The 21,514-nt window shown below is 36.5% G+C and overlaps 3 protein-coding genes across 6 annotated transcripts in view; 1 reads left to right on the forward strand and 2 right to left on the reverse strand.

The window, feature by feature from the left end:
* Nucleotides 1-7,804, reverse strand: part of LOC127639280 (thioredoxin reductase 2, mitochondrial-like) — a 36,820-nt gene extending 29,016 nt beyond the window's left edge. Inside the window, exons 1-9 of one of the 2 annotated variants that reach the window (XM_052121211.1) lie at nucleotides 7,719-7,804; nucleotides 7,332-7,400; nucleotides 7,014-7,070; nucleotides 6,782-6,926; nucleotides 6,114-6,188; nucleotides 4,512-4,590; nucleotides 4,360-4,422; nucleotides 2,550-2,620; nucleotides 851-870 (exon numbers count right to left, since the gene is read on the reverse strand). In XM_052121211.1, the coding sequence (XP_051977171.1) occupies nucleotides 851-870; nucleotides 2,550-2,620; nucleotides 4,360-4,422; nucleotides 4,512-4,590; nucleotides 6,114-6,188; nucleotides 6,782-6,926; nucleotides 7,014-7,070; nucleotides 7,332-7,400; nucleotides 7,719-7,800 (661 nt within the window). In that variant the 5' untranslated portion in view covers nucleotides 7,801-7,804. The remainder of the gene's footprint in view (nucleotides 1-850; nucleotides 871-2,549; nucleotides 2,621-4,359; nucleotides 4,423-4,511; nucleotides 4,591-6,113; nucleotides 6,189-6,781; nucleotides 6,927-7,013; nucleotides 7,071-7,331; nucleotides 7,401-7,718) is intronic. The other variant, XM_052121219.1, reaches the window with a different exon arrangement.
* Nucleotides 7,805-9,583: 1,779 nt separating this feature from the next.
* Nucleotides 9,584-12,982, forward strand: LOC127638505 (phosphatidylethanolamine-binding protein 1-like). The gene is made up of 4 exons (XM_052120066.1): nucleotides 9,584-9,805; nucleotides 11,274-11,383; nucleotides 11,564-11,664; nucleotides 11,807-12,982. Exons 1-4 carry the CDS (start codon nucleotides 9,671-9,673, stop codon nucleotides 12,022-12,024), a joined length of 564 nt encoding a protein of 187 aa, XP_051976026.1. The 5' UTR covers nucleotides 9,584-9,670; the 3' UTR covers nucleotides 12,025-12,982.
* A 179-nt stretch (nucleotides 12,983-13,161) lies between these two features.
* LOC127638485 (serine/threonine-protein kinase TAO3-like) overlaps nucleotides 13,162-21,514 on the reverse strand; it is an 81,486-nt gene continuing 73,133 nt past the window's right edge. For all 3 annotated transcript variants that reach the window (XM_052120046.1, XM_052120054.1, XM_052120038.1), the window contains exons 15-20: nucleotides 21,204-21,332; nucleotides 19,420-19,623; nucleotides 18,687-18,926; nucleotides 17,400-17,612; nucleotides 16,717-16,899; nucleotides 13,162-14,296 (exon numbers count right to left, since the gene is read on the reverse strand). In XM_052120046.1, the coding sequence (XP_051976006.1) occupies nucleotides 14,135-14,296; nucleotides 16,717-16,899; nucleotides 17,400-17,612; nucleotides 18,687-18,926; nucleotides 19,420-19,623; nucleotides 21,204-21,332 (1,131 nt within the window). In that variant the 3' untranslated portion in view covers nucleotides 13,162-14,134. The remainder of the gene's footprint in view (nucleotides 14,297-16,716; nucleotides 16,900-17,399; nucleotides 17,613-18,686; nucleotides 18,927-19,419; nucleotides 19,624-21,203; nucleotides 21,333-21,514) is intronic.

The following is a 21,514-nucleotide window of genomic DNA, read 5'->3' on the forward strand; positions in this document are numbered from 1 at the left end:
CCTAAAAATTCAATATTGCCCCATAATAAAAGCTGATTTCTGACCTTGTATCTGGCTGTACATAAGAAAGGGAAATCACATTTTATACACAGCCAGGAAACCTGCATGAGAACTAGTACAATACTTTTTTAATATTATTATTAGATTTTTTTTATTGTTGTTTATTAGGGATAATTGTTTTTTCCATTAATTTCCATTTGATTAGTTTTATTGTATTTAGTTGAATTATTGATTTGTTTATTCATTGTTTCCAGGCATGTCTTCTGGAATTAATTATAATATAAATATAACCCATATATGATATATATACTGACAATAAATAATAATGAAAACAAAACAAACAAAAAAATTATAATTATAAAATATTGACACTTTGGGCCCAATTTGGACATTTTCACTTAGGGGTGTACTCACTTTTGTTGCCAGCTGTTTAGACATTAATGGCTGTGTGGAGTTATTTTGAGGGGACAGCAAATTTACACTGTTATACAAGCTGTACACTCACTACTTTACATTGTAGCAAAGTGTCATTTCTTCAGTGTTGTCAAATGAAAAGATATAATTAAATATTTACAAAAATGTGAGGGGTGTACTCACTTTTGTGAGATACTGTATGAATATTATTATAAATGATATATTATTGTTATAGAATTATCATTATTATAGAATAGATTAAATATATTCTATTACAGTCACTGAAAGTTTAAATGAGAGCATGTTTGTTTGTTATGTGGGATAAAACCAATCGATTAGCCATGATGTGCGCCAATGATTAATAGCAGTGCTTCTAAAAAATTAAAAATAATAATTCTGAGTTACACTTCCTGTGGGTGCTATTCATAAAGGATACAACTGGCACCAACAACCAACCTAAAACACACAGAAAAAAACAATTAATGACCTCACAAATGAGTAACATGAATACTCAACTGTGTGTGAATGTTACTCAACTGTGAGGAATACTCAACTGTGAGTAATAAAGCACAACTACAAACCTAACAAAGCAACGATTTTGAACCATGTCAAAGAGGGAGGAAAGGAAAAGTTGTTAAGGAAAAGTTGAGAACACGTGAACAAAGAAAAATGTCTACGTGTGTGAGCGATGTGCTGCTATAATCCGCTCTGAGTTTCACGGTCATGGTGAAATGTAATTGCTAGCGGAGGGTCTAATCCTCATGGATGTCCACACACGGTGCTGCTGAGTGATACCCAATTACACCAAAACATCATCACATGCACTAAATGTACAACACTGCTAATGCACAGCTACACGTCGTGCTCTTTTGTATGGCGGGCTTATGGAGAATTAGGTGCAAAAATCGCAGACCTCTTTTCTGCACTTTTATCAGCAAACGTGTCCCTGAATTCCCACCTGCCACACTGCAGCATGCCAGATAAATCAGGTCTGACCTGCACTAAGAGCCTCCTGTCTGGATTTGGACAGAGGAGATTCCTGTTAGAGCACCAGTTTAACAGGAAAGTACAGCTAATGCACTTTTTACAAAACAAGTAAACAAGATGCACCATCCAGTGATTGTGTAACTAGAGCAGAACAGTTTAGCAGTCAATATACAAAAATATTTTACCACAGTGTGCTACTACTGACCACTTACAATCAAGTAACAGAGCCGTGTATTAATCATATACTGTTAGCATAGCATTCTATTCAACTGTAGCATCTATATTCATACATCAACTCCAAGGGATACCATCATGGGCAATGTGTGGGAACTGTAATTACAGTACACTCAGTCAACCTTGGGTAGCACTTCTGTAATAAACCCAGCTACGATAACATCAGCAGTCTCATGCTGTGCCTTCCTTAACGTCTACCGAGACTAATAAGAATCCTTTCATTCAAGGAGAGTAGACAGAGACCAGTTCAAAACAGAGGAGTATTTACTGCAAGACCATCTGTGGTCCTGGGGCACTTTGGTTCCTTCAAATCAAAGTATTTTCAACATCGGTACTTGAATAATGAACTCACAGTCAAGTCGAGTTGATATCATGACATATACTGAATGCATTGGAATCTATAGCACACCTTATCGGTTCTGACAGATGTTCCGCTTTTGTGGTGGAAACGACTGCATAAGTAAATGTACAAGTTTTTGCTTTGCCCTCTCGGGTGTACATGCCAATGCCCTTGTTCATGCCCGTCAGTCACCAAGCTCTCGCCATTTCCACAGGATGAGCAATCTTACTGGCAACAGTCTGAAATCGCACCTGTACAGCTGACAGCTCGACCGCAAAACAACATCACCTGCTCGAGAGGATGTGGTCGTGATGGTAACTAGCGTGACTTTACAACAAATAGCCGGGAGGAATTGAAAATATAATATCAGTATCAACTGAAGGCCTTCTGTTGAGCAATTGAAATCATTGTATTGTTTAGTGCATTCTAAAGAATGACTTCAAGAATAACCTTTTTAAAAATATAAATGTCTTTACTGAGAATTATAACTTGAAGAAACAGACTAAACACGTGCTACCAGCTGCATTGGCAGTAATTACAGCTGTTGGTTTCCTACAACATAAATGTGAATTACGTTTTCCTTGGTGACTGTTTGAGCCAGAAGATATCATCACTTGTAATTCCAAACTCCATGGCTCCCGGCACCTGGAGGAAAAACAACCACACACACAAGCCACTTTTAAGTGCACAAAAATGATTATTCAGCCTCAGCAGCATTCCACTTCCATTTATATTTTAAACAAAAAGTGTAATAAAATAATATTTCAAACATAAACATTAATATAAATCAATGTTTCATACCACATAATATTCCAAAAACAATGTTTCTGTTATCATATTGTATTAAATAGCATGAATTTTAATACATTAGATTTATATAATAATTACAAAATGACTATAATTAAAATTTTAATAATGTGAAAAAAAATTTATTCTTTCAATATTAAATTAACTCAATCCTCAAATGTGAAAAACATAAAATGTGCTTTATGGGTGAATCTCACAAAGAAATGCCTAGGTCATATTTTACTCCAAAATCAAAAGAAAAACATAATATACTATGCATCAAGAACATGAAGTCTATTTTTAGGACCATTGGTATTTTTTTATATTGTTTTTAATTTTAGCATTATTTTCATGACAATTATGCACATTTTCCCCTAAATTCTTATTACTGTACAGTAATACAGTAAACAAAATCATCCTTTACAAACACAATGATTTCTTAAAAAAATCAGCATACTGTATATTCAGTAGAACTAATGCTACCATTATATACTTTACAATTTAAATACAATATATAAAAATTTAAATATTCAGCAACATAGTAATGAGGATGATTTATTATTATTATTATTATTATTATATATTATCATTATTATTATTAACTTTTATATTGCTGGGGTGATCCTTAATGGCTTAATTTTTATTATGCAAAATCTTTCTTATTAGGCAATGACCCAGACATGTACTTAAAAGATTTTGTGTTAACATTAATAATGACAATAATAATTATTTTTCATATTAACAATAATAATGATTAATCCATTTTGACTGACCTTTACTGGTCTCTTAAATTAATAGTTCATCCAAAAATTATCTTTCTCTCCTCATTTCCTCACCCTTATGTCATCTCAAACTTGTATGACTTTTATCTTCCGCAGAACACAAATGAAGATTTTTGAATGGAGATATGATGTCCATTTGTCCATAAAATGCAAGTGAATGGTGACCAAATTTTCAAGCTCCACAAAGGATATAAAAGCAACATAAAGGTAATCCATAAGACTTCAGTGGTTAAATTATATGTCTTTTGAAGCAATCCAATCAATTTGTGGTAAGAACAGACCAAAATCTAACTCCTTTTACACTATAAGTATCCTTGGTGATCATGATTTACAGTGAATGTACAGTGAAAAAGGAGTTACATTTTGGTCTGTTCTCCCCCGAAACTAATTGGATCGCTTCAGAAGACATGGATTAAACCACATATGGATTACCTTTATGCTGTCTTTATATCCTTTTTGGAGCTTGAAAACTTGGTCACCATTCACTTGCATTGTATGGACAAACAGACATATCCCCATTCAAATATCTACGGTTGAGTTCCATGGAAGAAAGAAAGTCATTCGAGTTTGAGACGACATAAGGTTGAGGGTGAACTATTCCTTTACCTCTTTATCATATGTTTACCCTTTTACTGGTAACTAAATGGACACGATCAAAAACAAATTCCATGCTTTCAAGTCCAAGGTGGAATAATAGCAACTGTATCATATTTAGCCAGACAAAACTAAATTGTCTCTTCCCTATCAGCAAAACAAGGTCACACTGCAAATAGAGAACACCCACACATACCCTTCTGTAGTGGCGCATACACTTACATGTGTGGGGTACTTTGGCCGTCCACCAGTGGCTAACACAATGTTTTTCGCAGTCACTGTTGTCTGTGGGCATTATAAGAATCAACGGTAAGGATGCAAGACATTATATATTTAACTTTATTAAGTAAATTATCTTAAATCTAAAGTCGTACCTCTTTCCCTTTGGCATTCACAGCTCTGACAGTGTGTTTATCCACCAGACTGCCCATCATATTCAAATATTTCACCTTCCTGTTCCAATAAAGAGAGAGAAAAAAATGGTCACTTCACACTAACATGAAAATGCCAACACGTGAACTAAATTTGCTTGTCAATATCCTTTTAGATATTTGAGGGCCAATGTCAACTTGTGGATTTTTATACAATTATGGTGACGTCAGAAAACTCTAGATCAATAACAATGATTAGATCATTAGCACTTTTGATGTTAAACCCTAACTTGACACTTAGTCAAATGTGGAGATGTATATTTGGGTGCATTCTGGGAAATTACATCACCACACCTGTTTGCCTCACAGCCATGCAGTAAGACATGTGAAATTCAGGACAATTTATCATGATGCCACATTCTCTGTGTACACAGAGCCTCAAACTGTAATTACCTCATCAGATGGTGAAAGAGATAGACAGTTAATGAGATCCACAGGGAAATAAACACTCTGCTGCATAACATCTGTGTAATTTTTTTAAAAATCGATCATAATCTTTTTTTGGCAGTTAGTTAATACACAATTTCTATCCAAGGAGACATGCTGGACACTAACTATGGGAAACTATGGAAAATATCACTTGTGTAAACTTGGTTAAAGTGTACGGTCATGATAAGAGTGTTTTTTTATTTTTATCTCCAAATTTTGAGTTGCCAGCCTAGATTCTTGACCATTACATTACCACCGGCCTAGTGACACTTAAGTGAATTGCTACTAATGTAAATTACTTTTCCTTTTTCCAAAAGCCAAAGATAGCATAACATTATATAGATGTTATTACAAATGCAGTTTCTGGAATCTGCAGAGATATTATCATCAACTCAAAGAAGAGTAAACATTTAAAGGGATAGTTCAAACAAAAATGAAAATTCTCTAATCATTTACTCACCCTCATGCCATCCCAGATGTGTATTACTTTCTTTCTTCTGCTGAACACAAATGAAGACTATCTCAGCTCTGTTATGTGCATTCAAAGCAAGTCAACGGGGAAACTTTGAAGCTCAAAAAGCATAGAAAGGCTGCATAAATGTAAACCATTTTATTCCAGTGGTTAAATCCATGTCTTCAGAAGTGATATGTTAAGTGTGAGTGAGAAACAGTTAAATATTTAAGTCTTTCTTTACTATAAATCTCCACTTTCACGTTCTTCTTATGTTTTTGGGGATTCACATTCTTCATTCATATCGCTACCCACTGGACAGCGAGAATTTATAGTAAAAAGGACTTAAATATTGATCGGTTTCTCAACCGCTCTTATCATATCTCTTCTGAAGACATGGAGTGGAGTCGTATGGATTACTGCTGCCTTTATGTGCTTTCTTGAGCTTAAAATTTTGGACCCTGCAGACTTAAATTGTATGTACCTACAGAGCTGAGATATTCTTCTAAAAATATTAATTTAAAGGGAGTAAATGAGGAGTGAATTTTCATTTTTGGGTGAACTATACCTTTAAGAAAATTAAAAAATGAGCTCTCTGTGGAATATATCCACCCCTTAGTGTAGAAAGTACATTTTGGCAGTGTTATTTTAAAAGTAAAACTCACTTGTCCTGTAGTTGAACTCTGTGACCCCAGTTTAGGGACCTCACATGGTTTTGGACAGCCTCTGCCATCATTGGCCTGAAACATATTAAACATAAACAATTCTTTACTTTCTGGTAATGACATAATCCACAATCACTTTAGGAATTCTATCATACATTTGAAAGAGTTCTCTGCTAAATGTTTCTTCTATCCGCTACACTACAATAGGTTGGAAACTTTGCACTATTACATTATTTGAACAGAGTGAAAAGCAAAAATTAATTCTTACTAATGTTCTTTGGCTTCAAGTGACATGCCAAACATATTACATGTATAACAAAATCAAGACTGGAATTCCAAGAAATTATAACTGTATCCAAGCCCTACATCTGGACACAACACCTGCAAAAACCCACAGTTTAATCAAGCCTGGAGTGCCCTCTAGTGCCCTGATGGCTACACTTTGCATTTGATCCAACAGAGAAGTGGACTTTCACCACAAGATGATGCTGTGCCATATAGAGTAAAACATTTTTGTGAAAGTGTGGCATTGCAATTATCTGAAATAAAACGAGACACTGTATGTTATATAAAAAATCATACTTGTGCCCCGATCAGCATGAAGCTATGCTTGCCAGCATTGCTTTAAATGACAAAAATGAAATTGTGATAAACAACCTGAAACTCACCAGTCATGTGAGAGGGATTCTGGGATTTGCCAGCCATACTTCCTTGCATCTTTGACTGCAGTGCCGAGCAACGCCGCATGATGCATAAGCTTCTTTGGAATACAGCCAACATTCACACAAGTGCCACCAAGACCCCATTTTGAGCCTGAAGACAACATGATTTAGTTTTAGTTTCTTGGAAATATCAAACACAATGGCATAAAGACTATGATGGCATCGAATAGGTCTGTACCTTTGAGTGAAGGTTTGACATAGTCCAAGACAGCTACTTTCTGTCCTAACTGGGCAGCTGGAAGAAAAAGACTGGTTTAATCTCAAACTCAAGCACTGAAGAAAAAAGTTGAATCAATGACATTTCACAACTGAATGACATCTATAGTCATCCAAATTGTTGGGAGTCGGTGCAATCGGCTAAAATCAGAAAATGCATTAAAACTTAAATATCATGCCTTCATAATTACAAAATTAACTGAATTTAGCAATGAACCTTCTTTTGCACACTACTCTACAAACAAACAATACATACATAAATAGTATACAGAACAAATACCTTCTTTTGAACATGCTAACCCTCCAGATCCTCCACCAATCACCACCAGATCATAATCAAAATTACCTGCTGGAATCAAGCAAGAATTTCTAAATAATTTACAATAAAGGCGAATACAGACTTTAACACTTTACAACTCAATGTTCAGTTTTTCATATTCTGTATTTCAAGTGATGGTTTGTCTCTCATATTCACTGGAGTTTATGGAAATTTATGAGGGCCTTCTAGCATAAATATGTAGCACATAAACAAAAAAATGTGTACACTTTGAACTTGCTATCAAGCTAGGTAAACAAATTGTAATGAATGGCATATTAAGCATAAATTCAAAAACACTTGGGCGAAATAATTTGCTGACAACATGTCGTTTTATTCAATAAGCCTTACCAGTAAAATTTCTTGTAGATATTAAAGTCCTGAAGGTGAAGAGACCTCTGATATTTGGCCTGCCTCTACTGAAGGCAGCCATGATGTCAGGAGAAAGGACCCCTGTTTTCCGTTAAAGGTGTGTTAAGAGATGCCTGACTGAATTGTGTTTTAAAGGAACAGTTCACCAAAAAATTCGTTTACTCCCACTTATGACTTCCCAGACATGTATGACTTCTTCTGCAGAACACTTCTTCTATTGAAGCTCCAAAAAGCACATACACATAGCATAAAAGTAATAAATAAGAATACAGTTGTTTAATCTGTGTCTTCTGGAGTATTCTAATAGATTTTTTTAAGGTGATAACAGCCCAAAATATAACTTCTTTTTCACAGTACATATCGCCATTGCTGTCTCTAGGCACAATCATGATTTCAAGCTCGATTGCATTTAGTGTTTCTAGCAAGTCAGTCCACTGTCAGCCATCTTTGGAACACTCTTGGGAGGCTATTTCCTGTCATGCCAGTGTAACTCCAATCTGCTTGAATGGAGAAAGACCAAAATCTCAAAAACGGTTTGTCAAGATTGATCTATAAGATTGATACTATCAAAATATCAATCAGGAATTGAGTACCCATTACTAGCTCTTTGAGCCAATGGAATCACTGTGATGTCAAATGGAGACTCGATTTACCAGGCGGACTCAATTTATCTCTTATTTGCTTTATTGTAACAGTTCACATGACCACCTCATGGCGCCCCTCACAAGATGCCAACCTGGGCAATTGCCCATGGGCGACCATGCCTAAATCCGCCACTGCTGGAAGTTTATATATTTTTTTTAAATATTCAGTGTATGTGGGTGTGCTGAGTGACTCCAGCCAGGTCTCATAAGCAGCCAAATTGCTAGGGTTGCTAGGGAGGGAAGAGTCACATGGAGGAACCTCCTCCTGGTCGCTATAATGTCGGTGTGTGGTGAGTTGTGCATGGATGCTGCAGAGAATGGCCTGAAGCCTTCACATCCGCTAGGTCTCCGGGGTAATGCACTCAACAAGCCACATGATAAGATGTGTGGGTTGATGGTCTCAGACGGAGGCAACTGAGATTCGTCCATGCTCAGCCACATGGATTGAGGTGAGTCACTACACCACCACAAGGACTTAGAGAGCATTGGGGAAATTGGGCATTTCAAATTGGAGAGAAAAAGATGAGAAAATAAAATTAAATGCATGAAATTAAATAACCATTTTGTCACCAATAAGATGTTCTTTTTAAACCAATATTCAAAGAAAAGCCTTTTTATTTTATACTTGATATACTTATTATTACAAATCAAACATCTACGAGGACAGAAATTGTGTTTGTACGCCATCAGCCATGATAACAGTGTTGCGCAGTCTCAATTTTATTTTTATTATAATTTTTTTTATTTTTTTTTTATTGATGCATTCATCGATAAACAGTTTTTTTTTTTTTTTTTTTTTTTTTTTTATTGAAGGCAACATTGGGTACAAACGTGCAAAACCATCAATATACAAATAAATAAAAATAATAATAAATAAATAAATAAATAACATAAAATAAAAACATATATACTACATAAAGGTGGAAAAATAAGAATATTAAGAGGAATTGGGGAATAGGTCATAGTATTGACACAAAAGTTTTCCATTCTTCTTGTTCTTTACAAGCTTGTGTGATTTAAGAAGCATTCATCGATAAACAGTATGGAACGGTCTCAATTTATCATGACACCGGCAGTAAGTTTACTCTTCGAGGGGCACCCCCGGAAGCTACAACATCGGAAGTGTGACATTTGCCTATTGATGGACTATCGGGCCAATCAGAATGCAGGCATGGCTATGCATGTGACCGCACAATTCTACGAACAGTCCAACTAAAGTAAGTGTAGGGGAGACAAACGTGATACTGTCCTCGCTGTGTTGTTATCGCTCAAGCGCAGTGAGTCACCATGCCTGTGGATATTAATGAATGGGCAGGTTCCTTAGCTCTCACTGAGGTGGAGGAGAAACCAGCAAAACCTTTAACTGTCAAATACGGGACTTTGGAAATTGACGCGCTGGGAAAAGTGCTCACACCCACTCAGGTCAGATGCACGCGCATGCAGGAATTAGGCCAGTGCCTGTAGCCTAGCAATGCTGCTGCACCATGCATGACTTGCTGATACGAGTTTGTCAATTGTCATAGTGAGCGGTGGGTCAGTTTCAATGCAAGATTGCAAAAATAAGAAGAAATTAATTCATGTGTTATTTTTTTGCATTTGGATGAACTAAATAGGGTTAAATTGAACGCACTACGTCTGCAGTTATGTAATGGAGACATGGGTTGCACGCAGCTGAAGTTAAACCTGTGTAGATATGCCACGATCTCGTGATCTGGTGGAGACACTCGATACAACCTTGTGCAGAATTTGCAATCATCATTACAAATTTTCGAGAGTTGCACATAAATGGGACGCAGAATTAAACTCAAATAATTAGGTCAAATGTGCATCAGTGATGGTCTATGTTCAAGTGTTTTCATTTGAAAAATTTGCAGAGAAAGCATAATGTGCATTGAAAATACATACATTTTTATATTTAGATTTTAATACCACAAAGTTTACATCAACATAGCCATTTATAATCTTTATAGTTTAAGTGAACTGTAAAACGTGTGATTACAAGTGGTGGAAAAACTTGGGCAAAATAAATAGTTCCAGTACTTAAATTACACATACCCTTGTAGATTCATATAAATTGTAACCTGAAATTGTGATGTTAAAAAACATATTTTTCTTCAACTACACTATATGGTTCTAAATAAATACAACACATAGTATATAGTACACATCCACGTGCTGCTAAAGGGATATAGTAGTTCACCCAAAAGTTTAATTCTCTAAGCATTTACTCACCCTCATGTCATTGCAGATGTCTCCTTTCTTCTGCAGAAAACAAATGGAAGATTTTAGATTAATATCTTAGTTCTGTTGGTCAATAGGGTCCAAAATGTTGAAGCTTAAAAAGTCATCATAAAAGTAATCCATGCTTAAATCCATATATTCAGAAATTATATGAATCTTTTTTACTATAAGTTCTCCTCCCTGTCCAGATGGTGACGATATGCACGAAGAATGCAAATCACCAAAAACAAAAGAAAGAGAAAGTGGAGACTTATAGTAAGAAAGGACTAAAATATGTATTTGTTTCTCACACACACACCTATCATATCACTTCGGAAGATATGGATTAAACCACTGAAGTTGTATGGATTAATTTTATGCTGCCATTACGTGCTTTTAGGACCTTCAAAGAAATGGTCACCATTTATTTGCATTGACTGGACCAACAGAGCTGAGATATTCTTCTAAAAGTCTTCATTGTGTTCAGCAGAAGAAAGAAAGACCCACACATCTGGGATGGCATGAGGGCGAGTAAATGAGGGAATTACAATTTTTAGTTGACCATCCCTTTAAGATTTGTATTAACTTATTAACAAGCTTTATTTTATGTAAACATGCATTAAAATAATGTATATTGTGCAACTGAAGTGGTTTCGGTTTCATTTTGCAGGTGCAGAACTGCCCAACATCAGTTGAATGGGAGGGATGTGACCCCAGTAAACTGTACACCTTGACACTGACCGATCCAGATGCACCCAGCCGAAAAGACCCGAAATTTAGGTATGCAGCTGCAGTCAAATCTACCAACCATATTCAAGCTATTAGAATTGAACCAATGATAAACACAATCCTGTTATAGTCAACATAGGGATTCTCATGTGAGTGGACATGTTTGAACAGGTTAGACTGCCTTTGATGCAAGGTTTCTTTACATGCTGTAAATGTTGTTTTAAATTTCAGGGAATGGCACCATTTTCTTGTTGTCAACATGAAAGGAAATGACATCTCCAGTGGTTGTGTCATGTCTGATTACGTTGGTTCAGGCCCCCCAAAGGGAACAGGTAAGAGCTCAGATTGACTTGCCGATATCTAAACAACTTCTTAATACCAAGACAAATAGTGCTAGTTGTTGTTGCTAGTAGTAGGACTGAGTAACATACTGGGCCTATATAGCGATTCAGTGTTGCGTGCGCTTTTTTGCAGGTCTGCATCGTTACGTGTGGCTGGTTTATGAACAGTCAGGTAGTATCAGCTGTACTGAACCTGTTCTCACCAATCGCTGTGGAGACAACCGTGGAAAATTCAAGATCCAGAGTTTCCGGAAGAAGTACGGCCTCGGCACTCCAGTCGCTGGGTGTTGCTATCAGGCAGAGTGGGATGACTATGTGCCCAAACTTTACGAACAGCTGGCTGGCAAATAAAGGCCATTTAGAGCTCTGATGCCACTATTTAGGTAGAGCATATTTTGGCACAGTTCTGTTTTAATTTAGCCATTTTAAAGGGATAGTTCACCCAAAAATGTAAATTCTGTAATAATTTACTTACCATCATGCCATATTTGATGTGTATGACTCTGTCATCTGCTGAACACAAAATATGATTTTTAGAAGAATCTCTCTGCTCTTTTGGTCCATACAATGCAAGTGAATGGCTGCCAAATTTTTGAAGGTCCAAAAATCACACAAGGCAGCATAATAAGACTCCAGTGGTTAAATCTATATCTTCAGAAGTGATATGATAGTTGTGGGTGAGAAACAGATCAATATTTAAGTCCTTTTGTACTATAAATTCTCCTCCCTGCTCAGTCAATCTCCACTTTTTCACTTTCACATTCTTTTTGCTGGCTTATGTGCTTTTCGGGGTGTCAAAATGTTGGCACTATTCACTTGCATTGTATGGACCAACAGAGCGGAGATCATTCTAAAAATCATAATTTGTGTTCTGCAGAAGAGAGTCATACACATCTGGGATGGCATGAGGGTGAGTAAATGAGAATTTTCATTTTTGGGTGAACTATCCCTTTAAGAGATTAACTGAATTAAGTAGATGAGCACGGGTCATAGAACTTGATTTGTGATTTTCTGTTAGTCTTTCTTACTGTCTGAATTAAAACGGAACTGAGCAAGCACAATCAGACTATGTCTTCATTTCTGTCAAAATACTTATGCAAGGTATTTGGCCTGCCTTCAGTTTAAAATTGCTAATAAATTAGTTGAAATCTAGACGTAGCACCTTAAAGTCAAATTTGTGTTATACTTGTGGCTGCACCTTTAATTTAATAAAGGGCTTACAGTTACAGCATGCTTTCTAATGCACATTGGGATACAAGAAATGTACACTATGGGGGAAAAAAAGAATTCGTCTTGGAAAATAAAATACAATGAATGCAAAAGATGTTGCTTGTGTGATGAGCACTTTATTTACAAATATAATTAAAAGCTCTGACAGAATCATGCCTCTTAACCTGAAAACAAATGTAAAGTGCATGCGACAGTAAAGCGTTTTATTCACTAATTTGACTTGTAGAAAATACACTGCTGGAAAGGGTGTCGAACAAAACAGAAATCTAGATCATGAAAACAGCAATTGGAGGCAATTCAGAACATTTCACCAGTGACTGCAGTAGGGAAAGGGTGGTTAACCATTTATATATATATATATATATATATAGATATATGCATGTGTTTATATAAAAAGAAATGGAAAAAAATCAGTTAAAATGTTATAGGAAAATAAGTAAAACTTCTCCATAAAGCCTTCTATTCACAAAATACATGTCCCTTCTCATTCAGCCCTTTGTGCAGGTACCACGAGTTGATTCACATATGTATTATTCACATTGTGCACCTCAGCTGAGGTGGATTACGGTTTTGTAAATACTGTATTAATGCAGTGGGTTCTCTCCCAAAAAAAACAGATTACATAAGAGTCTAAGTCACAGATGCAACTATTAAATATGTACATTGTTTTAATATGCAAACTTTATCAAATTTCTTCATTACTTAAAAAAAGTTACTTTATAATTTATTTTTCTTGGTGAATAAATACTAAATAGAGAGAGATTCAAGCAGCAATAGGCAGGAGGCTGCAAAAGAACAGACAAAAACATCTCTAAAAAATTGCTCAAATCACACAGCCTGTCAAAAAATTAAAATAATAAAATAGCACAAAGAAAAAAAAAAAAAAAAGTGTGCATCCTGATTAAAAGTTGCAATACAAATCCCCTTATTCGTATTGCTATTCTCTTGATATCTCCATTTTAATTTGAGTTACATTAAAAGTGTTACCATTGCACGAGAATACATTGACTTCAACACTGTGACAGCTTTAATTGTCTCATATATAATATTTGTATATAAAAAAGACAACTAAGGACGTTATCCAGCATGTTATCCCATGACGTGTTCAGTAGAGAGAGCCCAAACGTGTAAGGCCTGTACAGGCATCAACCCAGAGGAGCGATGGGTCTGTCAGTAGCAAACACAGCAGACTTGATCCATAAAAAGTGGAGGAATGTGGAGTGTTAAGATCTCATCTGTAGTCATCTTTAGGGTAGTCCAAAACACCCAGGTTATTGAAACCCATTCGAAGGCTTTCCATATCGAAGGCGTCGATTTCTCTCTCCTGGCGGTCAAGCAGGTGCTTGATTCGGTCGGTGCGCTCTTTCTGAAGAGAAGCCAGCTCCTCCTCAATCTGAGAAAATGAGACCAAAAAAAGTTGACAAACCAGCAAAAGCAGAGATTTGCCATTTAATAATTTGTCATTTTGCTTTTAATTTAAAGCAACAATGCACAATGGTGGATTGTACTTTCTGGGGTTTGAACCTACAAGTCAAGATCTTTCACCACAAGGTAACACCACCCCCAGAAATAAAGGTCTGTTTCTTCCATTCCAAAAAAAAAAAAAATCAATGGACTCCATATCCGCATTTGCCAACACCACTCAACCGTTTTAGGCCAAAGAAAATAACAGTTCACCCCAAAATGAAAATTCTTTACTCAATTACTCCCTCATGCTTTTTGGTTACCATTAACTTGCATTGTATGGACATACAAAGCTGAGGTTTTCTTCTAAACATCTTCGTTTTTCGTTCTGGGATGGCATGAGTAAATGATTTTCATTTTTGGGTGGACTATTCCTTTAATAATTCAAATAATTGGCCCAAAGTAGCTTTCAGGAGTCCTGTTGCTACTACAGTATGAGTGCTACTGTGGCTTTGGCTAGTGTTGGTCTTGTTAGCTCCACTAAACCTATGAACTGGTCTGGAAAAGTAATTTTGATGGTCCAGTGCCACATATGTTAATGCATAGTGATGGACTGATAACTAAGCCCAGATGAAATCTACTTTTGCCCTGATTTTGAGGGAAACCTGTGGAATTCTCCAAAATGTATTTAAACAGTAAAATTCTTATTGGTGGCTGAGAGCATAATCAAAGGAAAATATTTAATCAACTTTTGAAGGATTTGTAGATTTGAACAAAAATGATGAGATTTCTACATACACATATACAGGCAGAGATTCTGTGTGGGTCTGCCGCAGCATTGGGGAGGAACTAAAAGAAGTGACACTACTAAAATAGCATTTTCCAACAAGTAGCGCTGTATCATCACAAAACGCTACATTTGTCATATTGTATCGCAAACTCATTTTGACTGTTCAATTTTGGATGCTTGAGGTTCACATAAATGGTTCACTAATTCACTTGACACCATGAGCAGCCTTAAAAGGGATTTGGACGGCTTTTCTAAAGTGAAATATTAAGTTAAAAGGAATGTTCCGGGTTCAATACAATTAAGCTCAATCGACAGCATTTGTTGCAATAATATTAACACAAAAATGTATTCCAACTAGTCCCTTTCTTTTCTTTAACAAAGGTAAAAATCTGTTACAATGAGGCACTTGAATGAGTGAATGGGGGCCAATTTTGGAACATTAATATACTGTTAAAATGACTGTAAAACTTTTTCTTTTAAATTACAACTTAATACACAATAATACACATAATTCACAAGTTTTAACAGAATAATTAAAGCAAGTGCTTTTATAAAATTATAAGATTCACATTTCTGTGTTTCATTGTCTCTATTCACTTCCATTGTAAGTGCCTCACTGTAACATCGATTTTTGCTTTTGTTAAAGAAAAGAAAGGGTCGAAATTAATGTTTGTGGTAAATCAACATAATGCCAGAAATGCAGTTGTTTAAAGGAACATTCCTTTAATTGCTGCTGTTTTTTGCTATATTTTGACTGTTATATAAAATACGGTGTTTTCCAGTTTTATTATTTTAGATTATTATGTGTTCAATTGAATGTGGTTACCTTAATTGTTTAATGTCACCCTAATTATGTTGGCTTGATAAAGCCAACATAATTAGGAATCTACAAAGACCAAAATATAAATTATAATGCCTCCAAGAGCTTTCAAGCTACTGTACATCCACCAAACTTGGCACAGACCTTCAGACTGTTCAATTTGAAACTGATCAATTACGATTTTCACAGAGCAGATGATCCAAAATCTGAAAAATCTTATATACTCACATCTATTCACGCATCCATTTTTTTTTTTACTTTTAACTTTTTAAACTTTCAGACAATGCTTTTTCAGGCCAGCAAAGTTAGTCTTGATCTACGCATAATCTCATTTGTTATATATATTTCAACATCTTTATTCTTTAAATAGCTAGCTACTTTTTATTAATAACTTGTAGTGTAGCTAACATTTTTAAAAGAGTAGCTTGACCGTAATTTAGCTATTTGTAGTGCAAGTTATGAATAGTTTGTGGCTTAGAACGTTACCATTTTAAAGTGGATTCCCCAACATTGATCTGCTGTTAATCGTGTCGTTTGGCTGATCGACAAAGGTTTTTGCCAAGTTCCAAATTCGACAGTGCTGTCAATAAATAACGTATATGTTTTGTTGTCGAATATTTGTGAATGAATTTTCAGTGCATAGAGTATTTGTTAACTATGAGAAATTTTGTGAACGTTTTATTTGCTACATTTACACACATGATATCAGCCATTGGCCACACTGCTCTCTAGATATTGCCATCAAAAACCCCATATTTGCTGGGCCTGAATAAATAGGAGGGCAATAACAGAACTGGACCTTTTGTTCAAGGTGTGCTCGGCGTAGTGAGACTTTCTGCTCCAGTTTCTGTTGCTCGCGCTCGTGCTGGACCTCGGTCTGAATCTTGATCTTGCTCTGGTAGGCATTGAGTAACTCCATCTCCTGCTGCAGCTGCTGCCTCAGTGCCTGGCACTCCGCCTCCTGAGCCTCATCCAGACGCAGCTACACAACACACACACATGTACGTGAGCCACAGTGCCACACTGGGAGAGAAGGTTAGTGGACACTACAGCACAATTGTAGTTAACCATCAAAGGTCTTCTTGTACTGGTACTAGTCTGGGACTGGAATTCCAAACAGCATCTCTAGTCTTTATGCAAACAGTTTGAATAGATGTCAATTACTATCAACAAAACAATTACAGACTTTTGATTTTCAAAAGGCTGTTTGACAAAATTCCCATTACATCTTAAACATGATATGATAATCTAAAGAAAAAAAACATCTTTAAACCTGTTAAAAATGTCACCACTATGATTCTAGGGTGTTGTGGGTAAAGCAAACACTGACTACAATTAGCTCACATATAAATCATCATATATGTATGGCATGTCAGCTGGTAATGTGACACTATCATTGACCCCTATGATGGTTAAATACATCAGAGCAGAAACGGTTTAATCTGAATTCAGAACTACAGCTGTATCCTTTTCTTCACTCACTGCTTGTGAGGCCATCATCTCATTGATGCTCTGTTCGTACTGCTCAGCCAGGATCGCCAGTTTACGTGTCTGCTCGTCCTTCAGGGCTTTCAGCACCATCTTGTGCTCGCTTTTGGGGGTCACCTCTAGCTGATGGTGCCTAAGGGCCTTGTACTGTTTCGTTTGGACTTTACACGTATCCTGGAACTGTTTCTTTATCTGAAGCTCCATAGCCTGCGGAGAAACAGCTCAAAGTTTCATTTGCACAAACGGATGCTCCTTTCAGAATAAAAACAATATCTAATAAGCGATTTGTCCTATTGGCTTTTCAAATAAAAGAATAAAAAAAAAAAAAAAATTTTTTTATAAAAATGTGGCAATTGTCTATTTCAGGCGTTTTCAAACTGGGTCTGTGCAACCTTGGGGGCCCACAATAATTTTTCACGATTTTAACAATAAGAAATACGCAAGTTTCTTTTGTGCCCTTGTACTGTTGTTCAAGATTGGTGCATATGAGTATTATCTTTCCCAAAAAAAAATGACTGGTTTGTTTGGCATAATTAATATTACAAATATTGTAGTATTGTGTAGAATAAATAATTAAATAATGATGTTAAGTCATTCTAAGATAAAAGTTTTTTTGGGCTTTAATTCAAATGACGAAAAAAAGGTAAATATTTAAAGCTGACGTATGTAATTTCTGCGCCACTAGCGCCACCAAATGGAATTGCAAAAATAAACATCGTTTTCAAAGCAGCTTTCCAAATATGCCCACGTTTGCCATTGGTTAATCATAGAGATAGTCCCACCCCCAACTCACGCCATTGGTCGAGTCAATGTCATTGTCACGGGTGGTTCAAAACAAACAAGAGTTTTCATAGTGCAACAGAGACAAAGTTCTTTCAGTTTTCGAGAAAATGACCCTTGCATGGCTACTTATATTGTCTCTGCATATTAAGGTTGGATAGGAGTATTTTAGCACTATTATTAGTATTATTTCGAGCTTACTATTTTGCACACAATCTATAAATATACAGCTGCCTTTATATTTGAAAGAAAAGGTGGTCCCTTGCAAAGGGATCATCATATTTAGGGGTGGTGGGCAAGTTTGAAAGGTTTTAAAAGGAAGGTATAAAAATGGCAGCAGTCTCAACTGACCTGCTAATGTTCATTATAACTACCCAGTTTCTAAAAACATGCTTAATTTCAGAACCATATAAAAACAATGAGACCTACATAGATTTTGTAGGTTAAATTCAAACTATAAATAGCTGCACAAAAAGAAACGTGCTTCCACAGTGGTTGTACCTTGAGGTTCTTGGGCTGCTGCCGTAGCTCAAGCACATGTTTCCTGTGCAGTTCTCGCTCTCTACGGTTATTGTATTCAATCTGGTTCTCCAGCTCCGTTTGGTGCTGCAGTCGGATCAGATCCATGCGTAGTTTCTGTAATGTTTTCAGCTGTCTATGCTCCAGTTCTTGGGTCGATTCATCTTGCCGGATCAACATAGCGTGCTCCATTTCCTTCTGGGTCTTCTTCTTATTCAACTCCTGATAGCCAAAAAGACAATGGTTGTTACTATCAAAATAATCTAATAATTATTAAAAAATAAAAACCTAAACAAAGTTTGTAGAATAAGAGTATGTTGGCTTCATCAAGCCAACATAATCAATGGAGTCTTCCCATGAATTCTATTATAAGAAAAATAACTCAACTTTTATTTTTTCTAAAGAAAATGAAAATGGTGCTTGCCCATGGAAACGATGCTGCTACAAGCACCTAGGGTGTTCTGATTGGTTTTCAGTGCAAGTAAACTTTTAGTGTAATGTGTCTGTTTAAATCCCCAACCCATATAAGGATTTAGACCAGGTCATACTTAAGAGATTAGAAATAAAGAAATGCAGCAAGGTGCTAATCAGATTAATTGAAAGGGGTTATCACCCCTGAGAAAAATTCAGTGTTTCCATTAACCCCAAGAAGAGGTCAGTTTCATTTCAGGGGACGAGACAATCTTTATTCCGCCTTGAAACATTTAATCCCCACCTCTCGTAACTGTTCCTGCTCAAACTCATGCCGCTTGATCAAGATCTTGCGTTTGAAGGCTCTGCAGTTCCTGTCATAGAAAGCCCTCTGCTGCCCCAGGAGCTGAGCCTCTTCTTCAGCCTGAGAGTGCTGGATGTTTTCCTTGTGCTTGGACAGCCTCTCCTGCTTCTCTTTCTTAGGTGTGCTGTGGTCTTCACTCATTTCCTAGATAAAGAACCACGAGCAACATAAGATACTAATTAGCACTTCAAAAGCCATTTTTAAAAGAGAGATACACAACCAGAGTAAACTTAAAGGGATAGTTGACCCCAAAATTAAAATTCTCGTTATTTACTCAACCTTGCCATGCCAGATGTATATGACTTTCTTTCTTCTGCAGAACACAAAGAAAGATTTAGAAGAATATCTCAGCTCTGTAGTTTACACAATGCAAGTGAATGGTGATCAAAATGTTGAAGCTCCAAAAAGCACATAAAAGGCAGTATAAACACATTCCACATGACTCCAGTGGTTTCATCTACAGCATGTCTAATGAATCAATCTAATGGATTTTGGTTGAGAACAGTCCAAAAAGTAAACCACCCTTTTCACTGTACATCTTGCCATTACAGTCTCTACGTACGATCATGTTTTCAAGCTTGATTACACTTCCTAATGCTTTACGCATGTGTAGAGCACTAGATGGCGCTAGGAAATTAAAATCATGATCACCAAAGAGACCGCTGATATCAAAATTTATAGTGAAAAGGGAGTTCTATGTGGTCTGTTCTCATTCAAAACCAACTGGATAGTTTCAGAAGACAAGTATTAATATTCTGGCATTGAATGGATTACTTTTATGTTGCATTTATTAGCTTTTTGGAGCTTCAAAGCTTTGGTCCCCATTCATTTGCATTGTGAGGAGCTACAGAGCTGAAATGTTCTTCTAAAAAAACATTTTTTTTCTGCAGACGAAATTAATACACATCTGGGATGGCATGGGGGTGAACAAATTATGATGAGAGAATTGTCCTTTTTGGGTGAACTATTCCTTTATATAAACAGCAATGATTTAATACAGATTTTCTCTTACTAGCCCATTTTGCTCAAATTTGTGGAACTTTAAAAATTTATAAGAAACTGTTTGTAACCCATTTTACTGAAGAAGATAGGGAATTAAAAATAATAGGGCTTGGTGACGTCAGTGGAAAAGCGAAGTAGTTTCAGAGGTGGAGCAAGTTATTTATTTATTTTTGGGGGGGATTTTCTCCCCTTTTTCTCCCCAGTTTGGAAAGCTCAATTCCCAATACGCTGCAAGTCCTCATGGTGGCGTAGTGACTCGCCTCAATCCGGGTGGTGGAGGACCAATCTCAGTTGTCTCGGAGTCTGAAACCGTCAATCCGCGCATCTTACCACATGGCTTGTTGAGCGCTTTACCGCTGAGACCTAGCGCGTGTGGAGGCTTCACGCTATTCTCCGCGGCGTCCACGCACAACTCACCACGTGCCCCACCGAGAGCAAGAATCACATTATAGCAACCACGGGATGGTTAACCCAACGCGACTCTACACATCCTAGCAACCGGGCCAATTGGTTGCCAAGGAAGCCTGACTGGAGTCACTCAGCACACCCTGGAATCGAACTTGTGACTCAAGGTGTGGTAGACAGTGTCTTTATTTGCTGAGCTACCCAGGCCCCCCCACAGGTTATTGGTTGTTGACATTTTGATGAAAGATTACAAAGAACAAATTGCAGTGAATCAAAAGAATGTTATTCAAGTAAATAGGGTCAATTTTGATTTGAACCTCTTTGATTTTCTCCTTGCAGAGCTTGTACTGTTTCTTCTGGTTATCGAGGAAGGTGGTGAGCTCTTTCTTCTGTTGGGCCATGATTTGCTGCTGGAACTTCTTCTCATCAGCTGACATGGTTTTCATCTGGAGAAACATAACTCAAATGAGCATCACAATAATAATATCTACCGTTTTTAGTACTTAAACACTGAAAGCACAAACAACGATATACGGTATATAATTTACTATTAACACCTGAGAAAGACAAGCTAAAAAAATAAAAATAATAAATAAATAAAAAAAACATTCTTTTTCACGTGAAGTGC

This window comes from Xyrauchen texanus, chromosome 4 (genome assembly GCF_025860055.1).
Source record: "Xyrauchen texanus isolate HMW12.3.18 chromosome 4, RBS_HiC_50CHRs, whole genome shotgun sequence".
Lineage (NCBI taxonomy): Eukaryota > Metazoa > Chordata > Actinopteri > Cypriniformes > Catostomidae > Xyrauchen > Xyrauchen texanus.

Bases quoted from the DNA above. Each gene is read 5' to 3' on its own strand.
- LOC127638505 (XM_052120066.1), top strand. From the start codon at position 9,671: ATGCCTGTGGATATTAATGAATGGGCAGGTTCCTTAGCTCTCACTGAG. The intron at 9,806-11,273 runs GTCAGATGCACG...TTCATTTTGCAG, and splicing joins AAGTGCTCACACCCACTCAG to GTGCAGAACTGCCCAACATC. The intron at 11,384-11,563 runs GTATGCAGCTGC...TTTAAATTTCAG, and splicing joins CGAAAAGACCCGAAATTTAG to GGAATGGCACCATTTTCTTG.